At 50.8% G+C, this 25,235-nt stretch overlaps 1 protein-coding gene across 4 annotated transcripts in view; it reads right to left on the bottom strand.

Moving 5' to 3' along the window:
* Window positions 1-7,826: 7,826 nt before the first annotated feature.
* HRH2 (histamine receptor H2) overlaps window positions 7,827-25,235 on the bottom strand; it is a 50,273-nt gene continuing 32,864 nt past the window's right edge. For 3 of the 4 annotated variants that reach the window (XM_051843631.3, XM_089335086.1, XM_008255437.5), the window contains exon 3: window positions 7,827-10,717. In XM_051843631.3, the coding sequence (XP_051699591.2) occupies window positions 10,327-10,717 (391 nt within the window). In that variant the 3' untranslated portion in view covers window positions 7,827-10,326. Of the gene's footprint in view, window positions 10,718-24,942; window positions 25,078-25,235 lie in introns of all 4 variants that reach the window. The other variant, XM_051843632.3, reaches the window with a different exon arrangement.

The following is a 25,235-nucleotide window of genomic DNA, read 5'->3' as shown; positions in this document are numbered from 1 at the left end:
TCTGGCATTGTGAGGGGGCTCATTTTCCGGAGGTGGATATCACGAGAAAGACAGACTTCAAACAGCAATTGTCACTCTCATTCGTTGAGCACTTACTGTGCATTCGACACATGCTTTTATCTTTCATTTCTTTGTCTTCCCTGCAATGCAGAAGGTAGGTTCATGGAGCCTGTGGATCAAAATGACATCTGTGGCTTCCTGATCTCTTGCGATCTGGGCAAGGTTGGTTTGATCCCACCCACTCACTACCCTTTAGGAAGCCCATGGTCTTCCCAGAGAGTCTGCTGGTGTCTCAGGGGCGCTTACTCTCTGATCTCATGGCCTCCTTTGCCTTGGGCTGCTTGCTTTCTCTATGCCCCCTTCTGCTGTGTTCTACGTGGACCCAGGTAGGAAGCTCCACCCTTTTGCTAGAGTCCCCTCAAAAGCCTCTTGTGCAAAACACACGTGATTGCCATGGATCCTCTTGGAGATCTTTGTGTGGGCAGGGAGGTGGAGCATTTATACCCCTCAGGGCACACACCTATGAAAGGAATGACTCATTTATTTTGGGAATGTGTGTGATTAACATCATCCTGTCTCTTTCCTCTTCTCTCAGCTCTTCCCATCACCACCTGCCACCCCGGTCTGTACTTCTCCCATCATTATGCAGACTACAAACACTTTCTTTTTTTCCTTTTAAAGATTTTGTTTATTTGAGAGACAGAGTTATAGAGAGAGAGGGAAAGATAGAGAGAGAGGTCTTCCATCTGCTGATTCACCCCCAAATGTTCACAAAGGCCAGAGCTGGGCCAATCTGAAGCCAGGAGCCAGGAGCTTCTTCCTGGTCTCCCACATGAGTGCTGGTCCCCAGAAACTTGGGCCATCTTCTGATGCTTTCCCAGGCCATAGCAGAGAGCTGGATCAGAAGAGGAGCAGCCGGGACTCGGACCGGTGTCCATATGGGATTCTGGTGTCACAGGCAGAAGCCTAGCCTACTACGCCACAGTGCCAGCCCCCTCTACAAATACTTTCTGATTCATCCAGGTATTCAGTAGAACCAAGGGCTCCAGTTAGCAATAAAGGGGCCTTCTCTTGTGAAGGTGGTTTGAGCTATTAATAGCATGCCTGGGGCTCAGCAAGCAGGATTCCAATGGGTGGCACTCGGCATGCCATGGCACCATGAACTCAAGAAGACTGGAGAGACTCAGGAGTAGCCTTAGAGTCTCTATCTCCCCAGCCCTCTCCTGCCCTCCTGACCCCCACCCCTCTTTCTCCCCTGACGTGTGGGGAGGGGCTCTGTCTCTGAATTTCCCATATCTGTCTGGAGGCAGGTTGTCTGTCCACAAAGGAACTTTAGTGTTGTGAGCGATCTTGCCAGGAACCTCAACAACCTGAGAAGATTAACTCTCAGGGGAGGAGATGCCACAGCCCTGGCCATCACACTTGGATCCTCCAAGACAACTTTCCTGCCCCAGAGACTTTTTACCTGCATAGCCACACAAGCTTGATTCACCAAATATTTCCTAGCTACCCCTGCCAGTTTGTTCCTGTCTCCCCTGAGAGGCCCCAGACCCTGATTCCTGTCTGTAGCTCATGGTGTTACTTAAACTCCAATCAGCTGGCTCTTTTCAAGGTTTGTAGATGCCTATGGTTCAATATGGCTTCTCTTCTGTTAGTCTGTCAAATATCAGTTCATCTCAGATACCCAGTTCCTGAGCCTTGAGAGTGAAGAGAAGGTTTTTTCTCTCCCGTACAGTGCCAATAAAGAGTGCCCAGCATCATCAGTTCATGGGGGAGAAAATACAACTCAGAATGGCCCATGTTTGTCACCTAGGTTGTCACCTCTACCCAGTCCCTAAGTCTTATGAACCCTGGCTCCCTGAGGAGAAAACTCAGAATGGGCTCTGTCCTTCAACACCTCTGAGATACAGGAGTGGCCAAAGCAGCACGGACCTGGTACTCACGTCCTGGAGTGAGCACCCAGGGTGTGGAGGGATTTCTGCAGTTGCAGGGGAAAGGGTTGCCTGCAAGGGCATGGTGTTTGGAAGGCTCAGGGATGCACCCTTCCAGGTCGGGTGTGTACATCTTGTGGTTGGAACCTATTTGCATGTAGGTGCATGGAGGGGTAACTGGGGCTTGAGAAGGCAGGTGACAGGGTCCCCGAGGTGTTGAAGCAGAAAAGTGCTTACAACAGTTTGCACTCGGGCAGCAAGCACAACTGTTGATGGTTATTGAGCATGTCCTGGCGTTGGAGTTCTGCTGTGGTGTTGCTCCCGGTGCTTTGCAGGCGTGACCTTGTTTGTAGGCGCAGCGCGTCTGTGAGATGCTGTGAGGAGGGAGCTGGTGTGCGAGGTGGTTGTGTCACTCGTTCACACAACTCAAATTCAAGGTCACTTGGATGCCAAGACCCATTCACCCTGGAAGGCCCTTAGGGGCTGAGCAAGGGGGCCATTCACACTGCAGGAAGAGGACTGGAAGGGGACTGGAAGGCTAGCTAGGAGACCACAAGAGCCACAGCGAGGCCTGCCTGGGGCACCGGCCCTGGAGGTGGGAGGAGGGGGCACACGGAGGACCCTTCTGGAGGTCCAAGAGGCTCTACCCTGAGTGCTGCAGGGGAGCCCTGCTGGGCGACAGCCGTCATGGTCTCTTGTGGAGTTGGAGGGTCTTCTCCATACTCCCAGCTTGCCTGGTGTTGCTGAGGGAGGCAGAGGGTGGGGCGCTGGCAGAGGGGTGTGTGGAAGGTGGGATGTGGTCAGCAGTCAGGACAGCTCTGCCTGGGAGGCCATGGGCTCTGTCCCCACTTTCCCCTTTAGGGGCGCCCTGGGGCGGCACGGAAGTTCTTCATCAAAGCTGAAAACTTATCTTCAGTGAGATGTGGGTGGTGAAAAGACGTGGGTTTGTCTGTGTAGAGTTGTCTTTGTAATGGCTGACTTCCCAAAAAAAGATAGCCTATGTGTTTATTATCTCTCTGTCAATCTATCATGTATCTATCACCTATCACTCATAATCAACCTAATTTGTTGATCCATCACCTATCCATGCATCATGTATATCCATCTATCTTCTCTTTATCTATCATTTATCAATTGATCAATACTTTATGTTTATCATATATCTGTTTATCAATCAATCTATAATATATCAATCATCTATCTATATCTACCTACCTATTAATCACTATCCATCTATCATCTAGCTATCTACCCACCTATTTATCTTATCATCTATCTACCCACCTGTCTATTTATCTATCATTTGTCTACCCACCTATTTATCTGTATCATTTAGCTATCTAGCTCAGCCATCTACGTATCCTTCCTTCCTCCCATTTACTTTAATGCTTATTCAGCATTTACTATGCACCCAGCACTATTCTCAGACCTTTACAAATATTAACTCGCCCAATCTCACTAACAGAAATCCATATCTATGTCTTCTCTTAAGAAACCAAATTGGGACCCACATTCCCAGATGGCAGCACCCGGTTAGTGGAGTTGCTGCAGCCCCTTTCGGCCAGAGTGATGTTCACAGTATTGGTAGTTGGTGTGGCTGGGGCACAGACCTACCCCAGTGGTGTATTAGCATTTGGTATTCCCTGTTCTGTTGTCTCATGCCAGTGAACTCTGGTGGCCCCTGAAGATGTCTGGGTGTGCAACAAGGACTGGGAATGTCCCAGCTACTCGGGGTGCATGTCTGTTAATTCTACCCTGGGCATGTATGCAAAGAAACACTGTCAGATGGTCCACATATCATTGTTTAAGCAGCAAGAAAAGAAATTAGAAAGGACTCAAATGCCCATGGCTAGGGAGAAGGTGCAATAAACTGGGGCAGAGACACCATGGGGCTACCTCCAGCAGTTCAAAACAGTGAGAGGAGCCTCTATGGACTGTCGAGGTTGATGCTCAAAGCCCTAATGTTGAGGTCAGTTGCTAGAGACAGCAGAGCTCTTATATTAAAGGAAAAAATAAGTGAAATGGAACTAAACACCTTGTAGTGACTGGGGTCAGAGCCTCCTCGGAGAAAATTGCATAGCAAAGATGATGGGGGAGGGGTTGGTCAAGTTAACTCTAGTTTTCTTTGTAATGTTTCAAGGTGTTTATTTCAAGCTTTTATTTATTTGAGAGAGAGAGAGAGAGAGAGAGTGAAAAAGCGAGCCTGTCTACTTGTTCACTCCCCCAATGCCCACGAGGACCCAGAGGCTGAGCTGTAACAGGGAAAGAACCCAGGTCTGCCACGTGGGATAATACAGTCACTTGGGTCATCACTGCTTCCCCTCCGGGGAGGGGGGCATTAGCAGAAAACTGGAGTCAGGGGTCAGAGGCAGGAGTCAAACGCAGGCACTTCGATGTGGGATGTGGGATGTGGGATGTGGGCAACTGTACCACTAGACCAAATGCCTACCTTGAAAGTCTCAATGTTTAAGAGATTATAACTTTATTATTCCATATGCCTTAAAAATTAACTCTAGGATAGGGTCTGGCATTGTGATACAGCAGGTAAAGCCACTACCTGGTTGCTGGCAGTCCACATGGGTAGGGAGTTCATGTCCTGGCTGCTCCACTTCCAATCCAGCTCTCTGCTATGGCCTGGGATAGCAGTAGAAGATGGTCCAAGTCCTTGGGCCCCTGCACCCACATGAGAGACCTGGAAGAAGCTCCTGGCTCCTGGCTTTGGCCTGGCCCAGCTCCAACCATTTCAGTCATCTGGAGAGTGAACCAGTGGATGGAAGATCCCTCTCTTGGTCTCTCCCTCTCTCTCTGCAGCTATGACACTCAAATAAATAAACAAGTGTTTAAAAAATGAATTTTAAACTGTGAATAGTCAAGGGGAGACCAGGCTTGGAGTCCCAGCTGTGTCACTTACCCGGGACCAGTCATTCCACTCTCCAGGCTCTGGTTTGTGGGGACGCTGGCCTCTCCCTCAAAGGGTGGCCACTGAAAGACATGAGTTGATGCCCTTAGAAGGGGCTGACAGAGCATCTGGCCACAGGAAGGGCCCCTCAGTGTCAGCCGAAAGCTACAGACAGGACTTTGTTTTTGGAGCCGCCGGGCCCAGACTGCATGTCCCTCGGGGGCCCTATTTCCTTGGGAGCCCTGCCAGCCCCACCGGGCACATGAGAAATTTGGCAACACCCCCATGGGCTGTGGGCCGCCAGCCAGCCAGGCCGGTGCTCCGGCTAGCACAGTGACATGGCGGGGCGTGAGAAACACACTGTGCTCTGTGACTGGAGCCAGGAGGTCGGGGACCTGGTGCTGACATCTTTGATCCTCCAAAATGCTGAGTGACGAGCCCCTTGGGGCTGTGGGCACCCTGCAGGCTGTGAGGGAACACTGGGGGCTCCTGCATCCTCACTGCAGTGCTTGGGATTCTGGTGGGAGCTGTGTGTCCTCTGCTCAGGGACCTTGGGTGAGCCACCTATTCTGGGCGAGCTCCTGATCCACCTGCACCATGAGGGTGGTAAACTCTCCCTCTGAAGCTGGACTGGGGGACCCCACTGTGTTCCCAGGTACCTGTAGGGCCACAGGCACACTCACTTCAATGGGAGTCACTGTCTCACAGCTCAGCTGAGATGGCTGTCAACCCAGCCTGGCCCTGTGTGCCCAGGAGGGCTTCCCTAAGAACTTCCTGTCTGCTGAGTGCACACTCTCCACACCCTGCATGCTGCACCTCCCTGCCTTGGGCACCACCACCCTGTCCCACCCCCTTACCTTCTTATCCCATTCCTTCCCCAAATTCCCCTGTGATGTGCAGGTACAAGCCCGTATCCCTGGACGGCAGGGAGTTCCCAGCCCATAGCAGGGTGGGCAGTGGTGTGATGGTGGGGTGGCTGAGTTGGGGGGAGGGGGTCTGTGGCATAAGCAGATGTTCAGAAAATGTGACTGTCTACCCTCCCTTGCTTTGGGAGACCCTGTCCCTTGATCTCGCCAGTCTGTTTTTTTTTTTTTAATAAATTGGAGCCTGAGTGCTTCTTCCATAACACAGACTGAGCAGCATTTTAACCCTTACAAAGACCTCCTGTACCTGCAGAATTTGACACAGCTCCTAATGCACCTGCCATCCCCAGCCTGCTCACCCAGCCCACTCTGGCATCTAGCACTGAACTTGCTGCAGAAGTTCCTGCCAGATTCTCCGGTCTTCGGCTCCTCCCCCAAGTTGGCAATGATGGCTTTGGGTCTCTTCCCATTCCCACTGGTGGAATCCGAAGCTGCTAAAACAGGATGCTGGAAACCGAGCTCCCAGACTCCACCAGCCCCAGCTGGTGGCCAATGAAGTGGCTAAGCATTCATCATGCCCCAGATACACTGTTGTCCCCCACATCCATGGGGGATTGGTCCTGGGACGCCAGCAGTGACCCAAACCGTGGATGCTCAAGTCCCGTAGATAAAGTGGCATAAGATTTGTATGTGCATATCCTCCTGTAAACTTAATGTATTTTTCATTTGATTTGAAAGCGAGAGAGAGAGAGAAAGAGAGAGAGAATGAGAAAAACACCTTTTGTCTACTGGTTCATTCCCCAAATGCCCGCAGCAGTCAAGGCTGTGCCAAACTGAAGCTGGAGCCCAGTGCTCTGTCTGGGTCTCCCTACGCGGCTGGTAGGGAGCCAAGTACTTGACCATAGTCTGCTGCCCTCCAGAATGTGGGTGCAGTAGCAGGAAGTTGCATCAGAAGTAGAGGAGTCAGGACTTGAAGTAGCACTCTCATATGGGATGCAGGCATCCCAAGCAGGGACCCAGCTGCTCTGCCACTTGCCCCCTCCCTCCTGAATACTTTGAGTCAATGGTGAATTTCTTACAATCCCTAACATAATGTCAATGCTATATAAATAGCTGTTACACTCTATGATTTTGGGACTAGTTACAAGAAATAAAAATATGTACATGCTCAGTATGTATTTTTAAATTTTTTTTTAGTGTTTTTGATCTTCAGTTGGTTGAATCCCCAGCTACAGAACTCCTGGGTCCAGAGGGCTGACCAGGAGAGAGCAGTTTGGTGAAGAACTGTTTAGCACCATCAGGCAGCTCAGCTTGCTACCTTCCTCTTTCCCAAGCCTCTGTATTTTTCCCGAAATATACCAGACTCCGTTGTGAGCAGAGCAGCTCTGCTGTGCTTTGATTTTATTTCCCGTCTCTTCTCCGCTTCCTGTGAAAACCCATCAAGGGATGTCCTAATGACTTCTCTGGAGGGGCTAAAGGTCAGAATTTCTCACCCTCTCCCGCCCATCGCAGGCCACACTGCTCATGGCCAAAGGCGAGGTTTTCAGGCAAGTTCCTTCCGTTTCAGAAACCTCTCACGGGATTCCCTTCTTGCATAAAGTCCATGCATTTTTTTTTATTGTACCTCTCATACCCACTGAATCTGATTGGCAGGTTTTTCCATCTTTCATATGTCCTTTTCATCCGATGAGCACAGGATCTGTTTCTCCGACCACTTAGAAGTATTCCTGTCCACGCTCTCAGAGTGAGTCCTCCCAGGGACCTGCCATGGACCTGGCGTGGCCAGCAAGCAGCTCTCTGACGGAATTAAGCCAAGAGCTTAAGACTTTGAGCAAACTGCGCCTTCAGGTTTCCTGGCAGAGAAGCTGCTTGGAGTATCTGCTGGCTCTATCCTCTCTGCTCATTCATCTGAGAAATATTGATTAAGCTCCTACTCTCCTCCCTGACCAGCACGTGCCTTGCTTTCCAGTGTGGTCTTTGAAGCTGAAATCTAGCTTACCTTGGAAGGCAATTTTCAATCTGGCCTCTATCCAAGTATCTTATCGTGACTCTTTCTAAATCAAGATACCATGTGATGACACTGGGGAAGTAGTTCCTCGCCAGGAAGTTAAAAATAAAACTGTGAGGCAGTGCGTGTTTCCATAGCTTTATTGGAACACGATGGTAACGCAGAACATGGATTTGGGGTCCCACCACAGATGTTCCTCCCCCAGGCAGCATGCACCCCGCTTCTGCAGCCTGCAGAGGCACCAGGAGGCCTCCAGAAAGGCGGGGGTGGCTCTGAGACAGACTTGTGGGAGCCCTCTGCAGGGGCAGGTGGCGTGTGGGCACGTGAGTTGGAGCTCCGACCATCTGAGTCTATAATCAGGCACACCAGGCAGGTCTTCTGTCTTCAACTCCTTAGCTGTGACTGAGAGAGCCACCTGCCCTCAGAATCCTGGAAAAACCTCGGGGGAGGGTATTCTGGAGGCTTCCAAAAGGAATTCAGTCGAGGGACTGAATGTCTCTGGGAGCTCATCAGGGCTTACTTGGAAGGTAAATTGCTTAAAGTATCAGCTTTGCCTGCTGCTCTCTGTGCTTTTAATCGTCTCTGCTCATTCAAACAACCAATACTGAAATGCTACTATGTATGTGCCAAACACTCTTCAAGGGCCAAATAGACAACGGCCAAGGGCAACAGGCGGGCCCTGTGGCCCCATGTGTAGGGAGACAGATGACATTCGAGGAGTCACACAAGTGACTGTGACATCCATAAGCATGCCAATGACTTCCATCCAAAGTTCTGAGGTGTCTGTGTGGCAGGCAATGGAGGGCCAAAGAGGACTTCCTCAAGGAGGTGACATTTTCGCTGAGATCTCCTGGAGTTAAGTGGTCTAAGGGGCAGCAGGAACATTTCAAGGCATAAAAACAGCATTGTGCGTGGCCTGGGAGCTGGGAAGAGCTGAGTGAATGAAATAAATGAAAAGGAAAAGGCCAGTAGGGTTGGAGCGTGGAGAAGGAGGGAGCATAGCATAGGAGGACGATGGAGGGACAGGTGGGGGCCGACCACACAGGGCCTGAGCTTCATGTGGACCATGGTTTTCTTTCCGTGTGTGATGTGATCAGGTTTGCATTTTGCACAATCCACATTGGCTGTTGAATGGGAACTGGGCAGGGGGAACGAGAGTGGAGATGAGGGCTTGGAAGTTCTCCCAGTGGAGACCATGATAGTTGGGTTGAGTGATAACACGGACGGTGGAGAAAAATCAAGCAGACAGTGGACTCAAGAGGGTTAACCACGAGAACTGGGGCAAAGGAAGGTGCCGGAGTTGACCTTCAGCCTTTGAAATCCACAGTGGGAGAGGAGCAGGTGCAGGTGCAGGGAGAAGGTAGAGAGTATAGCTACAGACATGTTAAAGGCATGGTCCCCTATAAACCCCCAGGTGGAGATGTCGTGTAGGCAGCAGTGGCTCCTTGAGGAGTCTGGCCCACAGCTGCAAGGCTCTATGTAATCCCCTGTGCCTCCCAACTGTGGTCAAGGCAAGGTCACAGAGGAAGGACACTGGAGTGCAGAGGAGGCCCAGGATTGAACCTGGGGAAAAGGCTGTATGTAATTGTTGGATGGAGGGATGGTGTGTTGCACCCTTTTGGCCTGGAAGTCATGGGTGGACAGGGGAGGGTCTTAGAAGTCTGGGGAAGAGAGTGTGCCCGGGAGGGGTGGTGGTCAGCGAGGAGACATGCCACCAAGGAACCCTGGGGTTTTGGAGACGCTCTCACCTCTCTGAGGGTCCCATCTTCTTGGAGGTCTCTTCCACAGTCTTGTAAATAGGAAAGGGGAACTTTCCCCCTTATCCAGAGGAGAGAAAAAAAGCCTTTTAGAGGGACCAGGTGATGTGGCCAAGGTCAAGCAGAGGCGCTGGTGGGTCAACCTCGCCCAGTCACAGCCCTTGGATTTCCCCCAAATTCCACCTCCTCTTCCAGGACACAGAGACAGATAGACAGACAGACACACTTTCCCCAGCAAGTCCATTGCATATCACTTCTCATTGTGGACAAACGCCAGAGAGGGTCAGGCTATAGCATGATGGGATCCCTGGGCTCTGGGGGTCTAACCTTGCTGGGCAGAGGGCAGTCTGAGTCCAAGAAACATCTGGACCTGTCTCCGGGGAGGCAGTGTCCAGTCGTGTCAAGAGCATGGGCTTGATGTCTGACTATTCACCCATCCTCCCACTCATTCACTCTCACTCATTCATTCAACTAATATTTTTGAATGCTTCCTGTGTGCCAGGGACACTTTTCCTAGCTGAGCGGCTTTGGGACATCCCCTTCGGTCTCTGAGCCTCTGTTTCCACCTCTGTAATGTTGGGATGGTGATCTTTATTCTGAGTACATGTGGTTCTAAGGATTATGGGACCTCACACAGATGAAGGACCTGGTGCATAGTAGGTGCTTGTTACAGGCTAATTCCATGCCCTGCCCTTTTTTTGTCTTTCCCATTCCTTCATTCTGTAGCTCCCACGAGGGAGTGCGAGGACAGTCCCGGCTGGCAGCACCTTCCACATTGCCCAGAGGACACACATGCTCCTGCATGCGCACAGCCGTGCGCAGGTGCTCACATGCCCACCGTGCCTCCTGCTATCTCTGTTTACGACTCCTAGGGCCAGCACCGACGTTGAGTTTTGAACCCATCGGATTCGGCATGCTCAGGCCCAGAGGCATCCTGGGCATGAGTCTGGGAGGCCGGGCGTGGGACTTGGTGTTCTGCCGGAGGAGCGAGCACCCCAGCACTCTGCTGTGTGTTCTGGGAGCCCCCCGACTCGGGCTCGGGTGCATCCTGGGAGCTGGGTCCTGAGAGGTTCCAGGAGTTCAATCTTGGCGACCAGGCGCAGCATCGCAGTGTCCTCAGCAGCCCCTCAGGCAGTGGCTCTCTGGGCTGCTCCTCGAGGGGGCCTCCTGTGTGTCTCTGAGGGAACCTCAGCCCCCACAGGCTCTTGCAGCAGCTCAGGAGGTCGCTGGAGCGCACCGGGTGGGGCAGCGCCGGCTTCCTGAGGAGACACAAGCACAGGTCAGGGCTTTGGCGGCCATGGGCAAGGCTCCCGCGGCTTTTCCTAAGCCTGGCCCGGGGGAGGGTGGGGTGGGGTGAGCCGGGGACCTCCCTTTTACTACCCAGAGCAGCCCGGGTGCAACAGGGACTTCTTTCCTTTAACGCAAAAGGAGGATCATTCCAGAAACTTGCTTTCAAATCCCAACTCTCTGTGCCCTGGGTCAAGTATCTTAGCCTCTGAATCTCACATGAGGGTAAGCACAGCCACCTTTCCCAGTCACTGTTGTTAGCTCTACCTAGACGTGTGCCACGGCCAGGGTCTTCAGAAGTGGAGAGTGCCTATTATGAGTGCATGGATTTAGAAATTGTTCTACATCCAAATTGCTTATCTTTTAAGTCCATAAATGATTTTGAATTCCCTCCTATAGCACACACAGGCTAGCTCGTAGTAGGAGCCTAGTTCATATTTGCCATTTCTGAATCTTAACAGAGATCACTCCTGTGTGCACTTGGCATGCTTTGCACAAGTCGGGGAGGTTGGGAGAAGCAAATAGAGTTATTCTGCCTTGCGTGGAAATCAGTAGCGAGCAGCCTGGCATCAGGAGATCAAGTTCACTGCACTCTCTCCCCCGCACAGAGAGAGGGAGGGAGGCGCATGGGGCTTCCTCTAGAGTGCATCACACGGTGCCTGTGGATTTGCAGCCTTGATTTTGTCAGGCTCCGTGAGCAAGGACACAGCCAGCCCCCAAGTTTCCTTCCCCCGCGTCGACGCAGTCCAGCTCCAGCTGTCCCAGGAGCTGGGCAGCCTTCCACCCCACCCCCCGACATTGCACCTTCACTTGGACATCAAGGTCACATGTCTGGCATTTCGGCAGTGTCTCCTTCTGTGTTAGCAGTGTACATATTTGACCAAGCACACAGGTGTCTGCCCTTGGGTTAACATTCCAGAAGGAGCCCTTGGCTCTGAGAAAGTAACTCCCACCACAATGAATGAAATTGTGGTGGAAGAGCTCACCCTAGCCTAGGAAGTAACCACGTTTTTTCTTTGAAAAAAAATCACACTGAGGAGTCTTCTGGAGATACATGTTCATCAGAGAATAGCAGAAAATAGAAATTAACAAAAAGAAGAAAATAAATCCCCCTAATGGCCACACCTTTTGCTTACATATCAATTTGGTTATTAAATATGCTTACATGAAATACATCAGTCTTCCAAAGACTCTATATAATACACGTATACACCGTTTAAAGAATATGAAGAAGAAATCTAGTGTCCAAAATAATTCTGTAACCCTAAATGATATGCTATGTTGTTCGTCTTGTATTTTATTTTTAAATAAATTGAACAGGTTTTAGAAGTTTTTCTGCAGCTGACTTTTTGTCATTCTTTAACATATTTTTGAGATTAAAACTGGATTGGGTGAGGGGTGAACCTGTGATTAAATCTGCATTGCTGTAGAGTATTCCAATGTCTGAGCATCTTCCGATTTATTTAGCTCTCTACCTGCTGATGGCCATCTGGCTGTTTCCACATATTTTTTTTTTGACAGGCAGAGTGGACAGTGAGAGAGAGAGAGAGAGAGAAAGGTCTTCCTTTTGCCGTTGGTTCACCCTCCAATGGCCGCCGCGGCCGGCGCACCGCGCTGACCTGATGGCAGGAGCCAGGTGCTTTTCCTGGTCTCCCATGGGGTGCAGGGCCCAAGCACTTGGGCCATCCTCCACTGCACTCCCGGGCCACAGAAGAGAGCTGGCCTGGAAGGGGGGCAACCGGGACAGAACCTGGCGCCCCTACCTGGACTAGAACCCGGTGTGCCGGCGCCGCTAGGTGGAGGATTAGCCTATTGAGCCGCGGCGCCAGCGCTGTTTCCAAATTTTTATCCTTACACAAGAAGTGCTGCTCAGAGCATCCCTGGACCTGCCCCCTGGCGCACCCTGGAGTTGAGATGCTAAGTGATGAGTGCTGGTGGCTTCAGCCATGGTTGGTGCGGCCACACTGCTTTCCAAAGTGCCTGACCCACTCCATTCCCAGTGGCAGGGCAGGAGGTGCCGCGGCGGCACCTCCTCACCGGGATCTGGGCTTGTTGGACCTCTGAAGATGCTGTCGGTCTGCTGGCTGTGAAATGGAATCTTCTGGTCTTCGTTTCTCTGATTACACATGAGACTGCAGCCCTTTTTGTTTTTATTGACTATATACATTTGTTTCTCTTCTGTGAAACGCCTGTTGAAGTCTTCTACACATTTCTTTCTCTCTCCTTCCCTCCCTCCCTCTCTCTGTTCCTTCCTCCTTCCTTCCCTCCAATGTTTATTTTTCTTTCTTTTTCTTTTATTTTTTAATTTATTTGAGAGGCACAGAGAGAGAGAGAGAGAGAGAGAGAGAGAGAAGGGAGAGAGAGACAGACAGACAGACTCTCATCTGCTGGTTCACTCCCCAGATGCCCACAGTGTCTGGGCTGGGTTAGGCTGAAGACAGGGGATGGAACATGATCCAAGTGTCCAGGTGGGTGGCAGGGACCCAACTCCTTGAGTCGCCACCTCCTGCTTCCCAGGTTCTGTACTGGCAGGAAACTGAAGTCAGGAATGGCACCAGCACTTGAAGCCAGGCACGCCCATATAAAAGCAGATGTCTTGACTGCTACCCCTAATGCCTGCCTCTCTTTTCCTGTCTCTCCTGACCTCCCCTTCCCCTTCCTCCCTCTCCCCATTTATCATTGGTGCACAGAGGTTTTTATGTCTGTTTAAATATCAGCTTGTGGTTTGTGTTGCAAATCTCCTCCCAAGGTGGGGTTTGCTTTGTTCACCCTCTTCATGGTATCTTTTGCAAAACAGCATTTCTTAACTTTAACAGTTCTTTTTAATCTCCTTTTTCTTCATGGTTTGGTTTCTTTGTCCTTACTCAAGCAATCCTTTCCTATCCCAATGTCATAGAAGTGTACTGTATTTTCTTCTAAAAGCTAAAATTTTGTCTTTTATATTTCAACCATTAGTGGAGTTGCCTTTTGTGTTTCATGTAAGATCCAACATCATTTTGCTCCCTTCTCTGTCTCCAATTCCAGTATCTACAGACTGATTTTCCTCACTGAGCTATGTGCTAAGTGGATGCTATATTCCTTTACACTGGCCTGCTTGTCTGTCCTTGCAGCACTAACACAAGGACTTAATTGCGCTTATTTTTTCTCCTTTATAAATGTCTTGGTTATTTCTGAGCCCGTTCTTAACCATATAAATTCGAGAATCAGCTTGTCAATTTCCATGAAGACATGGTTTTGAATGTTAATGGGGGAGAGTCCCAAAGGTACAGATTAATTTGGCAAGGACAAACCTCTTTACAACACTGAATCTTTTCATCCAGAATCTACAAGTTATTTGAATTAATGAGGGCACAACAAGGTGACTGGAACAGATAAACACACAAGACTCAGTTTTACTGCTGGAGTCCTTCTGTCTATGTGCCAACAACACATAGTTAGAAAGTGTACTCTATGAAGTGACACCACTGGACAATATCAAAACTCACAGGGCCCCCAGGTATTAATCTAACAAAATATTTTTATGAAGAAAAATACACAGTGATAGAAAGATCTCTGCTTAGGTATTCTATGCCTATTTTTCTAATTGATTTTATAAATGGCATTTTAAAAAGCTGACCATTTTGCTGGTTAGCTTTTTGTCACTGTAACAAAAATACAGCTAATTTGGTAAAGAGGAAAGTCTTTCTTGGCTCATGATTTTGGAAGTTCAAGTCCATTTGGGTGGATTGGGTGACTCTGTTGGTTTGGCCATTGACGACGGAGGCAGATGACAATGGCAGTGTGCACAATGCAAGGACCCTGTGGCAAGCCTTCATTTAGAACTACCTTCCAAGGGCAAGCCCCCGGTAACCTAAGGGCCCTCCACGAGGCACTTCTCCTTCTCCTTCTTCTTTTTAAGATGTATTCATTTGTTTGAAAGGCAGAGTTACAGAAAGGCAGAGGCAGAGAGAGAGAAAGAGAGAGAGAGAGAGGTCTTCCATCTACTGGTTAACTCCCCAAATGGCTGCAATGGCCAGAGCTGTGCAGATCCAAAGCCAGAAGCCAGGAGTTTCTTCTGGGTCTCCCACATGAGTGCAGGGACCCAAGGACTTGGGCCATCTTCTACTGCTTTCCCAGGCTGTAGCAGAGAGTTGGATTGTAAGTGGAGCAACTGGGACTTGAACCAGCGCCCATATGGGATGCTGGCACTGCAGGCAGTCGCTTTACCCACCATGCCACAGCGCTGGCCCCAAGGCTCACATTCTTTCTAAGCATGATGAGTGGATTAAGTTTCTACCCTCTTAATACCACTGTGGAGTTTAGCTGCCTGCATGTGTTGGGTAGCCAAATCATAGTCAAACCATAGCAATGATGTACGTTGATTTTATGTCTGCCAACGCTGCACTGCTCTTATTCATCTGTTAGTAGGTACTGTTTGATTTCTACATAGATGATAGTTATCAGCCATGAATAACCTAGTTTTGTTCTTTTCTCATTCTTTTTTTTTTTTTTTTTGGGGGGGGGGACAGGCATAGTGGACAGTGAGAGAGAGAGAGACAGAGAGAAAGGGCTTCCTTTTCCGTTGGTTCACCCTCCAATGGCCGCCGCGGCCAGCGTGCTGCGGCCAGCACACCACGCTGATCCGATGGCAGGAGCCAGGTACTTCTCCTGGTCTCCCATGGGGTGCAGGGCCCCAGCACTTGGGCCATCCTCCACTGCCTTCCCGGGCCACAGCAGAGAGCTGGCCTGGAAGAGGGGCAACCGGGACAGAATCTGGCACCCTGACCGGGACTAGAACCCGGTGAGCCGGCGCCGCTAGGTGGAGGATTAGCCTAGTGAGCCGCGGCGCCGGCTCAATCATTCTTATTTTTTTAATTACCTTTTTTCTTGACTTACTGCATTGATCTCCAGTAAAACACTGAATTAGGAGTGTGCTCGCCAGCCTCGTGCCTCTCCTAGCAGAAAAGCTTCATTACATTTTTCCAGGGCCAAGAGGGTTTCTTCTACTCTTAATGTGCTCTGCAATCTCGTTTGCTTTGTGTTTCAGATTGTGAATCAATGCTAAAGCTGTCCAATGTTTTTCTGCTCCGATTATATGCTTTTTCTTCTTTTACTATAATCAGTTTTATTAATGTAATTCACTTCATGCCAGAATTTGTCAAATAACTGACTTTTGATTTTGTTGCTTTTCTCTTTACTAAACCTTTGTCTTTTGGTCCGTTAATTTCTGTCTTTGTTTCTGCTGTTTCCTTTTTAAGAACTCCTGTTGGATTGACTTTGTTGTTGTTTTTCTAAAAGAGTTATTTATTTATTTGAAAGTCGGAGTTACAGAAAGAGAGGGAGAGATAGAGAAAGATCCACTGGTTCACTCCCCAGATGGCTGCAACAGCTGGGGTTGAGTCAGGCCGAAACTAGGAGCCAGGAGCTTCTTTCGGTCTCCTACGTGGGTGGCAGGTGCCCAAGCATTTGGGCCATCTTCTGCTGCTTTCCTGGGCCATTAGCAGGGAGCTAGGTCTGAAGTAGAGCAGCTGGAACACGAACCGGTGCCCATATAGGACGCCGGCACCATAGGTGGCAGATTTACCCACTTTGCCATAGTGCTGGCCCCTTTGTTGTTCTTTTTAAGTTCTAAACTAGATGCTTAGATCATTAAACTTCAAATTCGTATTGTAAAATATAAGCATTTAAGGCTAAATATGTTCCTTTGAATAGAGTTTTAACAGCATAAGTTGTGGTGTACAATATTTTCATTGTCATTTACTTTAAAATATTTTCTAATATCCATAACTACTTTATCCCATGATCTATTAAAAATGTGTTTGCACATAAGTGAGGGTTTTTTCATTGTTGTTATTTAATTTTGTTATGGTAAGATAATTCTTTTAAATATATTGATTCTGGCTTCCTTGTTTCTCAGTCAGCTTTTTTAATACTCCAGGGATGTTTAAATGGAATGTGTTGGCAGTTGCATTGTTAGAAGTACTGCTTCATTTGTTCATTAAGTTAAGCTTTTTATTTGTGTTTTCTAATTATTATATGCCCTTATTGATTTTTAAATATTCTTGATCTTCAAATGTTGATAAGTGATATTATGTTTTCTGTTAGAGTGATTGTTGGCTAACTTCTCTTTTTGGTTCTGTCAATTTCACATATTTTTATAGCTAGGCTATGTGGCATACACAAGTTTAGAATAATTATGTTCCTGGTGAATTGACCTTTTTTTTCCAAATATGGTGGCCATCTTTATTATTTTTAATAATAAGTTTCACATAAAGTTTACTTTGTCTGACATTAATATAGCTATTCAGATTTCTTTTAATTAATATTTGACTAGTATGAGGATATTTCAAAAAGTCTGTGAAACATTGGACTAAAATTTATTTTGGTGGAAAAAACTTTTGAAATCCATGAATTAAGGTGCCCTCAAAAAGTTCATGGAAATTTGGATTACAAAAAAAAAAAACCTGCAAGAATTTCAAAATTTTCCCCACCAAAATAAACCTATCTTCTATTTTCTATGAATTTTTTGAAGTAATGTTATGTATGACTTTTTCCCATATACTTTCAACAATCTTATTTCCTTATATTTTAAGCCTTTCTTTGGTTAAAAAATACTTATTTGGGTTTTAAAAATCAAATCTGACCATCTTCATTTTTGTAATTGGCTGGTTTATCCCACTGCATTCATTGTAATTACTGATATGATTTTATTCATTTCTCCCATCTGTTTTTGTGTTTATGCTCATCTCAGATTTCCTCAATTTCCTCTGTTTTTTTTTTCATACCTTGTTTTAAATTAAATACTCCACTTGCTCTTTTCTCCCTGCCACTTGGAATTTCTATCATATTTTTGAAAAATTGATTATTGTAGGCGTTTTCACAGGCACATTTGATCTTAAACAGTCTCCTGGCGTGGAGCCCTTTCCTTCTTTACTTAGTGGCCCTTCCACGCCACATGTCAGCTGGGATGACACCGATCTGGGATTCTTGCACGGTGTAGACTGGATTAGACACATGCAGAGATACTTAATAGGTTTAGCATCATGGCCCAGTGGCCCATCTTTGCCCTGAGTGGTACTGCTTAAAGGCAGGAGATGCCAAGTGGGATTCCAGGAGGAAAAACATAACACAGAATCAATGCTGTGATAAACACTTGTCATTGTCACCTGTCCATCATCAAGCCCCCTTCTCTTGACAACAACATCTTGGTTTTTCTTTGGGGTGCAACCTTCCTCACTTTCTGTCCATGTGAATGAGCCTCTGGCTCCAGGTTTGGGTCCATGACAGTTGGTTCAGAGATAAACACACAACCCATTACAGCCAGTGATGACGAAGCTTCAAACTATTTGTTGGAGTGGTGGGAGACTTCTCTGTTGGCTCCGCAAAGATGATGAGACAGGGGCTTGGATCTGCTGGTGGCTCCCTGGGGAGAATCTGAGAATGAAATCAACAAGGGCAGCAGTGGAGTTGGAAGCTGGAGAAAGAACAATTCCTAATGACATTTGACCTTTTGGATCCAGCCATGCTTCAAGCTAATCTTGGGCTCTCTAGTTCTATGAATCAATCACCTATTCCCACCAACTCCCTCTCTTTTTAACAGGGTTTCTTCCACTTGCAGCTAAAAGTGTCCAGATGAGTAATATTCCTAAACACACATTACTTGGATCTGAATCTTATATTTTCACACTGAGGTCGCTATAATATGCTCGTCCACCACAGATCCTCTAAGCCTCAGCTTTCTCATCTGTAAAGTAAATTAATGACAGCAACCTCACAGGACTATTATAAAGACAACAGACAGTGAATGCCAGGGCCCCTTCCAATCCCCTCCCCTCTATTGTTTGAGGACCGATTATCAGGCAGAACCACCAGTGTACCTGCTCCCTCTTGTGCCTGTGCACGCGGTAGTCTCATTGCTTGAGGTTCTTTTCTTTTCTTCTTTGATCACTTCCTGTTCTTGTTTAAAGAAGATCCAGCCACTGCCTCCTTTCGGTAGCTGGTCTGGGAGGTCTCCCAGGATTATTGATCCCTCCTGGCTCCTAAAGGCCCTCTGTGCACATCACTGGGTTATGGGTCAGTGGCCTTGTCTGTCTTCTGGACTAAAGGAATAGTTACAGAGGCAGATAGGGAATCTTCTATCTTCTACCCCATTGTCCAGGTTTATAGAAGGTGTTCAAGAGTGTGAACCCGTGGATGCAAATTCCCAAGGATCTCTCAGGAGCAGTGAACATTTTTTTCTTCCAAGGGCTGTGCAGATAGGTATAACTATCATTTGTGGGCCATACGAAACTATGAACTTAAAGATTAGCCTGCTACAGAGTTACTGCATGCTGATTCCTGCTTGTGGTTGCCTTGACAACGGCCGGAGCAAATGCTTTCGCAGGGCTTATACAGCCTGTGGGCAGCTGTGCCCCAAGCCTGATTCCACATAGCGGTCTTCCTGTCTTCCAATTTCTCAAATCCACCAATGGTCAGAAGCAGAAGCATTCCTGTGACGTCTGTGTCTGTCTTCTTCCTGTGTCTGTGTTCTCCCGTGATAGCCTCGAGGGCAGCGAACCCTGGAGAGCCTGCGGGGACCCTGAGCCCTCCCTGAGCAGCAAGGGCAGCTGGGAGGACGTGGGAGGTTTGGAATCAGGAGTCCTGCCCTTAGCGTCGGCCCCTCACTCCTCTGCCGTGGTCTCCATCCTTACGCCCCCTTCTCATGTGGAAAATGGGATAAATCCTGGCTGTTGGAGCCAGGAGATGAGATGAGAGGGGGGAAATTTTTAAATTCCAAGGGATCCACTTCTTCTTTCTCCTTTGGATCCCGCCAGGGCTACGAGCTGAAGGTCCAGGGCAAGACCTGCTTTGCCTGTACTCAACCTCGCTCAGGCTCCCGCACACTCTGGGAACACGGTCAGGGGAGGGCCTGGCTTCACTCGGCGGAACCGGAAAAGGCGGGGCCTAGACAGGAAGGGGTGGCCCTGGCCCTCAGCCGGCCTCACCCCGCGGTCGGTGGTCCTCATCGCCTCGCGGCTTTTAAGTGATCAGGGACGGCCCTCCTCCCCGAGCCACATCTAATTTTTGGATGTTTACTTAGCACGTGTTAAATGAGACAGAAGTGTCGGGCCACCAGGTTACCACAAAACCAGCACGAGGGCTCTCGTTGGAGCCTTTGTACAACAAACCAATGTTACCGAATACGCCCAATGACCAAACTTCAGCTCGTGAAAGCAGTGTTCCTCCCCCGCCCCCCGGGGCACTTCCTGGGAGTAAACAGAGGGTGCATCAGCACCCAGGGTCTGCAGGGCAGGGGAGGCGGGCTCAGGGCAAGGGGTGATTGACACGGCTGCCACCCAATCCGCACGGCGGAGCCTGCTTCCCGCCCCACAGTAGTCGGCATCGAAAGTGAAGGGGGTTAGGGACTTCCTGCGAGAGTTTTGCAAATGCCCCGGTTCACTTTTTGTGCCAAATACAGTGAACGTTCTCCAAGAAAGGCAGCCCCAGAACGCCACGTGTGTGCGAATGTGAGCCTGCAGGTGAGCCCGTGCGAGTGGGATGTGTGTATGCATGCATGTGCACTAGAACGGGCGCACACAGGCAGCTCTGCAGGGGTACAAGAGTACGTGTGGGATTGCCCGGGTGGGAGCCCGCAGCGTGGTGTGACCCAGAAGCCATTTCTGGCTCTAGGCAGCGGGGAAGCTCCATGGGGCACGTGGTATCTGAGTGGGCAATTTCACAGGGGAATTTGGGGAAGCAGGGACAGCTGTTCAGGCACCAGGCTCACCATGAGTGCTGTGGGGTGGGAGCGGGGATGGTTTAGCTCATCAAGGGAAGGAGGGACACGGATGGACCGAGCTGAGGCAGAAAGGGAGTCTGTAGCTGGATAGGATGGCCTGCATTGAGGAGCTTGTGAGCTGGCAGGCCTGGAGCAGAGGCCTGTCGGGACTGACCCCCGCCTGGTCTCAGCCCATGACCCAGACTGAGCTTCCTCCAATTTTGTGAGAGCCCCAGGCACGAACGGGTAAGGAAGCGTTCGCCCACCTCTGGGAGAGTCAGGGCTGTAGGCAGGTGCATCTAGGCAGTTTTCACTGACATCCTTTTTAATCCCAAACTCCAGGGGACATGTGTGATGGGACACTTGGTGAGCTTATGCCTTGTGGCCTTCCGTAGCCATGGGCTTTTTGTCACTGCAACGGAATACCCAGGACAGTCTACTCAGCAGGGACAGAAGTGTATTCTGGCTCCCGTTTGGGAGGTTCACAGTCCAAGATTGGGCAGTCCAACCCCCACCCCCACCGGGGTTCACCCGTGTGGCGAGGCCAGAGGCTGACAGTGGTGGAGCACAGGCAGAGGAGGGGTCACACGCGGAGCCAGGAAGCAGGGAGAGAGAGAGGGCCCCCCCGCAGGCTGTTACACACAGTCCTCTCGTGAGAGCACCTTCTGAGGGCACGCCCCTGATCCTCTAGAGACCTTCTTCCAGGCCCCACTGCCCAGACACCACCTTTGAATGAAATTTCCATGCTCTTGCTATCACCCATTTTATGATGTTAGGACTTCACCTAACTCAAAACCTCGCACCCTCCATGGGGTTCAGTGTCCTGACAAAGGGCACTCGGCTGGAGGGTGAGGGAACAGGCCCTGTGCCGTGTCTGCTAGGGCTAGAGCCTGTGCTCAGAGCCACAGGTGCAACCACAGGGGAGCCACCCATCCTCATCTGTTGAGCTCCTACTGCATGCAGGGCTGCCTCTCAGCATTTTGTATCAACTCAGTGAATTCTCACGCCAACCCCATGGATAGGTACCATTCTTTCCCCTCTCTGTGCTGCAGAGAGGTTAGGGAAACTTGCCCAAGGTCACAACAGCCAGTAAGCTGGTGCGAGGTGTGTCCCAGCACACTGGGGCATGGTGCTTGAGGAGAGGTGAGGCATGAGGGGCACTACTTCCTGCCCCCTCCCAGCCTCCATGCCTCCTTCTGCTGCTGGGCCTGGGGTCCAGAGAGCCCAGGTCGGCCTGGCTGCAGAGCCATGGGGTTATAGGACAACCGAGGCTGGGAGAGGCCTGCCACTTGCCCGCAGTCATCTAGCAGGGAGCACCAGGGCTGAGGCTCAACCCAGGCCTGCCAGGCGCCGCGTCCCCAGGCTTAGCTGCCTGCACCGCCAATGCTGGTCTCCTGGGTGGGGCCTTTGTGGACCTTCTCTGGATGCAACAGGGTTTTCCCTCTCATGTGGCTCCCCCTCAGTCCCTTCAGAGCCGCCCCGCTCCCATCTTTAAATGCCTGTGGCCTCTCCTCCCTGTGGGCCCCACAACACTGCCCGGGCCCCAGCTGGTGACGTGGCTTCCGGAAGCAAGGCCTTTGATACAAATCGCAGGTCAGCCAGCTCCCAGGCTGGTGTGACTGTCCCAGGCTCAGCTGTTACCACAGCGCTGGTGACTGCTGGTTACCATTTCCAGGTGACTCAATGGTGCCTGTGCGGTGGGGCGGGGCAAGGTAGGGCGGTGCTTTACATGTGAGGGTTCGCTGTAGCCCCTCACCCTTGCCTATCTACATCAGCACTGCTCGCTACCTCTTGGGCAGCAACCACGGATGAGGCAGAGACAGAGATGGAGGCGAGAGACAGGCACAGTTTGTCTGGATTTCAAGAGCCCAGGAGAGGGGCTGGCACTGTGGTGCGTAAGGTTAACTGCTTCCTGCGATGCCGGCATCCCATATGGGTGCTGGTTCGAGTCCCGGCTGCTCCACTTCCTATCCAGCTGCTTGCTAATGTGCCTGGGAAAGCAGTAGAAGATGGCCCAAGTCCTTGGGCCCCTGGCAGCCTTGTGGGAGACCTGGATAGAGTTCCTGTCTCCTGGATTTGGCCTGGCCCTGCTGTGGTCATTGTGGCCATTTGGGGAGTGAACCAGCTGATGGTTCACTCTCTCTCTCTCTCTCTCTCTCCCTCTAACCCTGCCTTCCAAATAAATAAATAAACCTTAAAAAGAAAATACCCGGGAGAGCAGTTCCTAATTCCCCACCATGCAGGGAGGAGGCGGTACCATGGGGGATGGGCAGGAGGCTGGGCTTGGGTGGGCTCTGCCTGTGTCCCTGCCTTTGGGATGGAAACCCTGCTTGGAGATAAGGGTGGGGGTCGGCAGAGGAGGAGTGGAGGGGTCTGCAGAGGCTTCCCTCCTGGAAGCCCAGCACAGGGCTGCATCTAGGGTAGGGGCACGTGCAGGGGAGCAGAGGTGGTGGGTGGGGGCCTCAGCTTGCCCAGGACAGGTGCACTTCGGACGGCGTGGGCCTGGCGCCACACCACTGCCCTACAGGAGCCACACAAGGTGCTGGGTTTCCCAGTGCCTATAAAAGTTGTGTCTGCACGCTAGTCTCCTAACTGTACAACAGCATTGTGCCTTAATTTAAAAATCCTTCTTTACTACAAGTTTTCACTTGCATCACCTGAGCCCTTGGAAAAATGTCACCCGCAGACTTGCTCTGTGCTGTGTTGCCACACACCTTCCTTTTGGAAAAGCGCAACATTTGCAAGGAACATTGATGTGCAATGAAAGGAGGTATGGCTGCACGCCCTTTCTCTCTCCCTCGGGGGGTGCAAGGGAGCCCCCAAATCTCCCTGAACCTACAGTGAGCTGAACCTGGGAGTCCTGGGGCATGGGGACCTGTGGCAAAGGCTGTGGCTGGTTCCCAACTCTCCTGGGGGGAGCCCAGGAGTAGGCTAAAGCATTCCATTGGGTGCCTGGACAGAGACCCGCCGGGAGTGGCCGAGCCAGCTTCCTGGACGGACGTTGTGCCCACTACCTGGGTCATTCACATTTTCCCACTACCCATGAGCTGCTGGGAAGAAGGAAACCAAACACCTCCACCAGGTGTGGTCTTGCTCGGGCCACAGCGGTCATGCAGCGGGTCCTTCTCTGGCCAGCAAGGGGAGGTCCCTCCCGCTCAACCCCACTTTCCAGAGCTTCAGAGACAGGAAGGCGCTTGCCTCAGTCAGAGGGCGGCCTTGGGGTCAGCCACTCTCCCTGAGTGACGACAGCACATGTGGCCCATCCTCCAGCGAGGAGCGGCCGAGTCCCACGCATGCGCGGGCCTGGTCTGCACGGCTCTCCCTGTACCCTGCGGCTGTCTGCATGGATCAGATACAGGAGGGGCAGACACACAGTGGCTTTGCAGCACTGTCGGCCAGTTTGGGACAGTTGGGCCAGCCTGTGTCCTGCCTCTAGGCAGGAAGGGAGCGGTACTTATGCCCTGGGACAGCCTTGGGGGTTGTGAGTAGCCTGCAGTACACAGCTGGTGTCAGGCACCCCCATGCTTGCCCCTGACCCGGCCACAGATCACTGCTGGAGTCTGATGCATGCCAGTGTCACCCGAAGCAAACAACCCGGAGACAGACTCCATGTGTTTCTCCCGCTGCCAGCATCCTTAGCTGATGAGGACACTGGGACTCAGAAAGGGATGCCACCTTCTCAAGTTCACACAGCCTGTCCACGGTGGAGGCGTAAAACACCCAGGCTCCCTGCTGCCCACCCCCCACCCCAGGCGGGGCTTCTCTCTGCAGATCCTCGCCAGGCCCCCGGCTCTTGCACCTGAACTCAGGTCGTGGCAAGGACTCACTTTCCTGCACTGCCTCCTTGCTCTGTGTGACTCATTTGCTTGAGATTCTTGACACGACCCAGCGGGAGGTGGGGCTTGGGGAGGGGGCTTGGCGTGATGTCTTTGCCTTGTCAGTCATTTAGGTACAGTTAGTGTCACAAAGCCTGAGGCAGTGACAGGCTGACTCTTCGTGGAAAAAGCTTGAGGACCCCTGCCTTCAGCCACAGTATCTCTTGCAGGGCAGGAAGCCACACAGCCCCTGTACGGTTGCACGTGTTGTTCACTGCACAAAGGTATCAGCTGAAAAGGGGTGAGGAGGGGCTGAAACCCAACCCTCCCTCCGTTCCCCAAGTTGTGTGCCTTGGGGTTGGGTCCCCTGAAGGAAGGGTCTTTTCTTTGTGTGTTTACCTCTTTTTTTGTTCACTTAAGGGCACACAGATACTAGCAGTGGCCTTGAAGGTACAGTGTCTCTTCCCTCCCTGCCAGGACCCTTGGGAAGGCAGGGCCTTCAGATCTGCATCAGAGGGGCTGGGGAGGCTCCTGGGGAGAAGGGGTGCAGGCTGGGGGGCGCAGGGGGGTCAGACAGGTGCAAGCTGGGGCCTGCAGGTGGCTTCCGAAGCGCGATCCCCAGACCTGTAATGGAGAGGTTCTCTACCTTTCAAGTGACTGGGGGGCCACGATTTATTCTCCTTGACTTTTGAGGCTGTGAAGGGCTTCCCTCCTCCTCTCTCTCTGCTCTCCTTCCCCTGCCTTCATGGGGGGGCGGGGGAGGGCTCACTCCCCAAACACTCTGGAGAGACAGAAGACAGAGGATTAACTCCCGGATGGAGCCCATCCGCCGGGCTGGGCAGCTGAGCAGGGTGCAGGCCCCAAGAGTGGGGTGCTCCAGGCCCCCCTGGGCGGTGCACGGCGGCGCAGCCTCACACCTGCAGTTCTCCACCCAAGGCT

The sequence above is a fragment of the Oryctolagus cuniculus genome, chromosome 6 (genome assembly GCF_051225735.1).
Source record: "Oryctolagus cuniculus isolate XC-2025 breed Fujian yellow rabbit chromosome 6, ASM5122573v1, whole genome shotgun sequence".
Taxonomy (NCBI): Eukaryota; Metazoa; Chordata; class Mammalia; order Lagomorpha; family Leporidae; genus Oryctolagus; species Oryctolagus cuniculus.
This window is presented reverse-complemented; position numbering and strand designations above follow the sequence as displayed.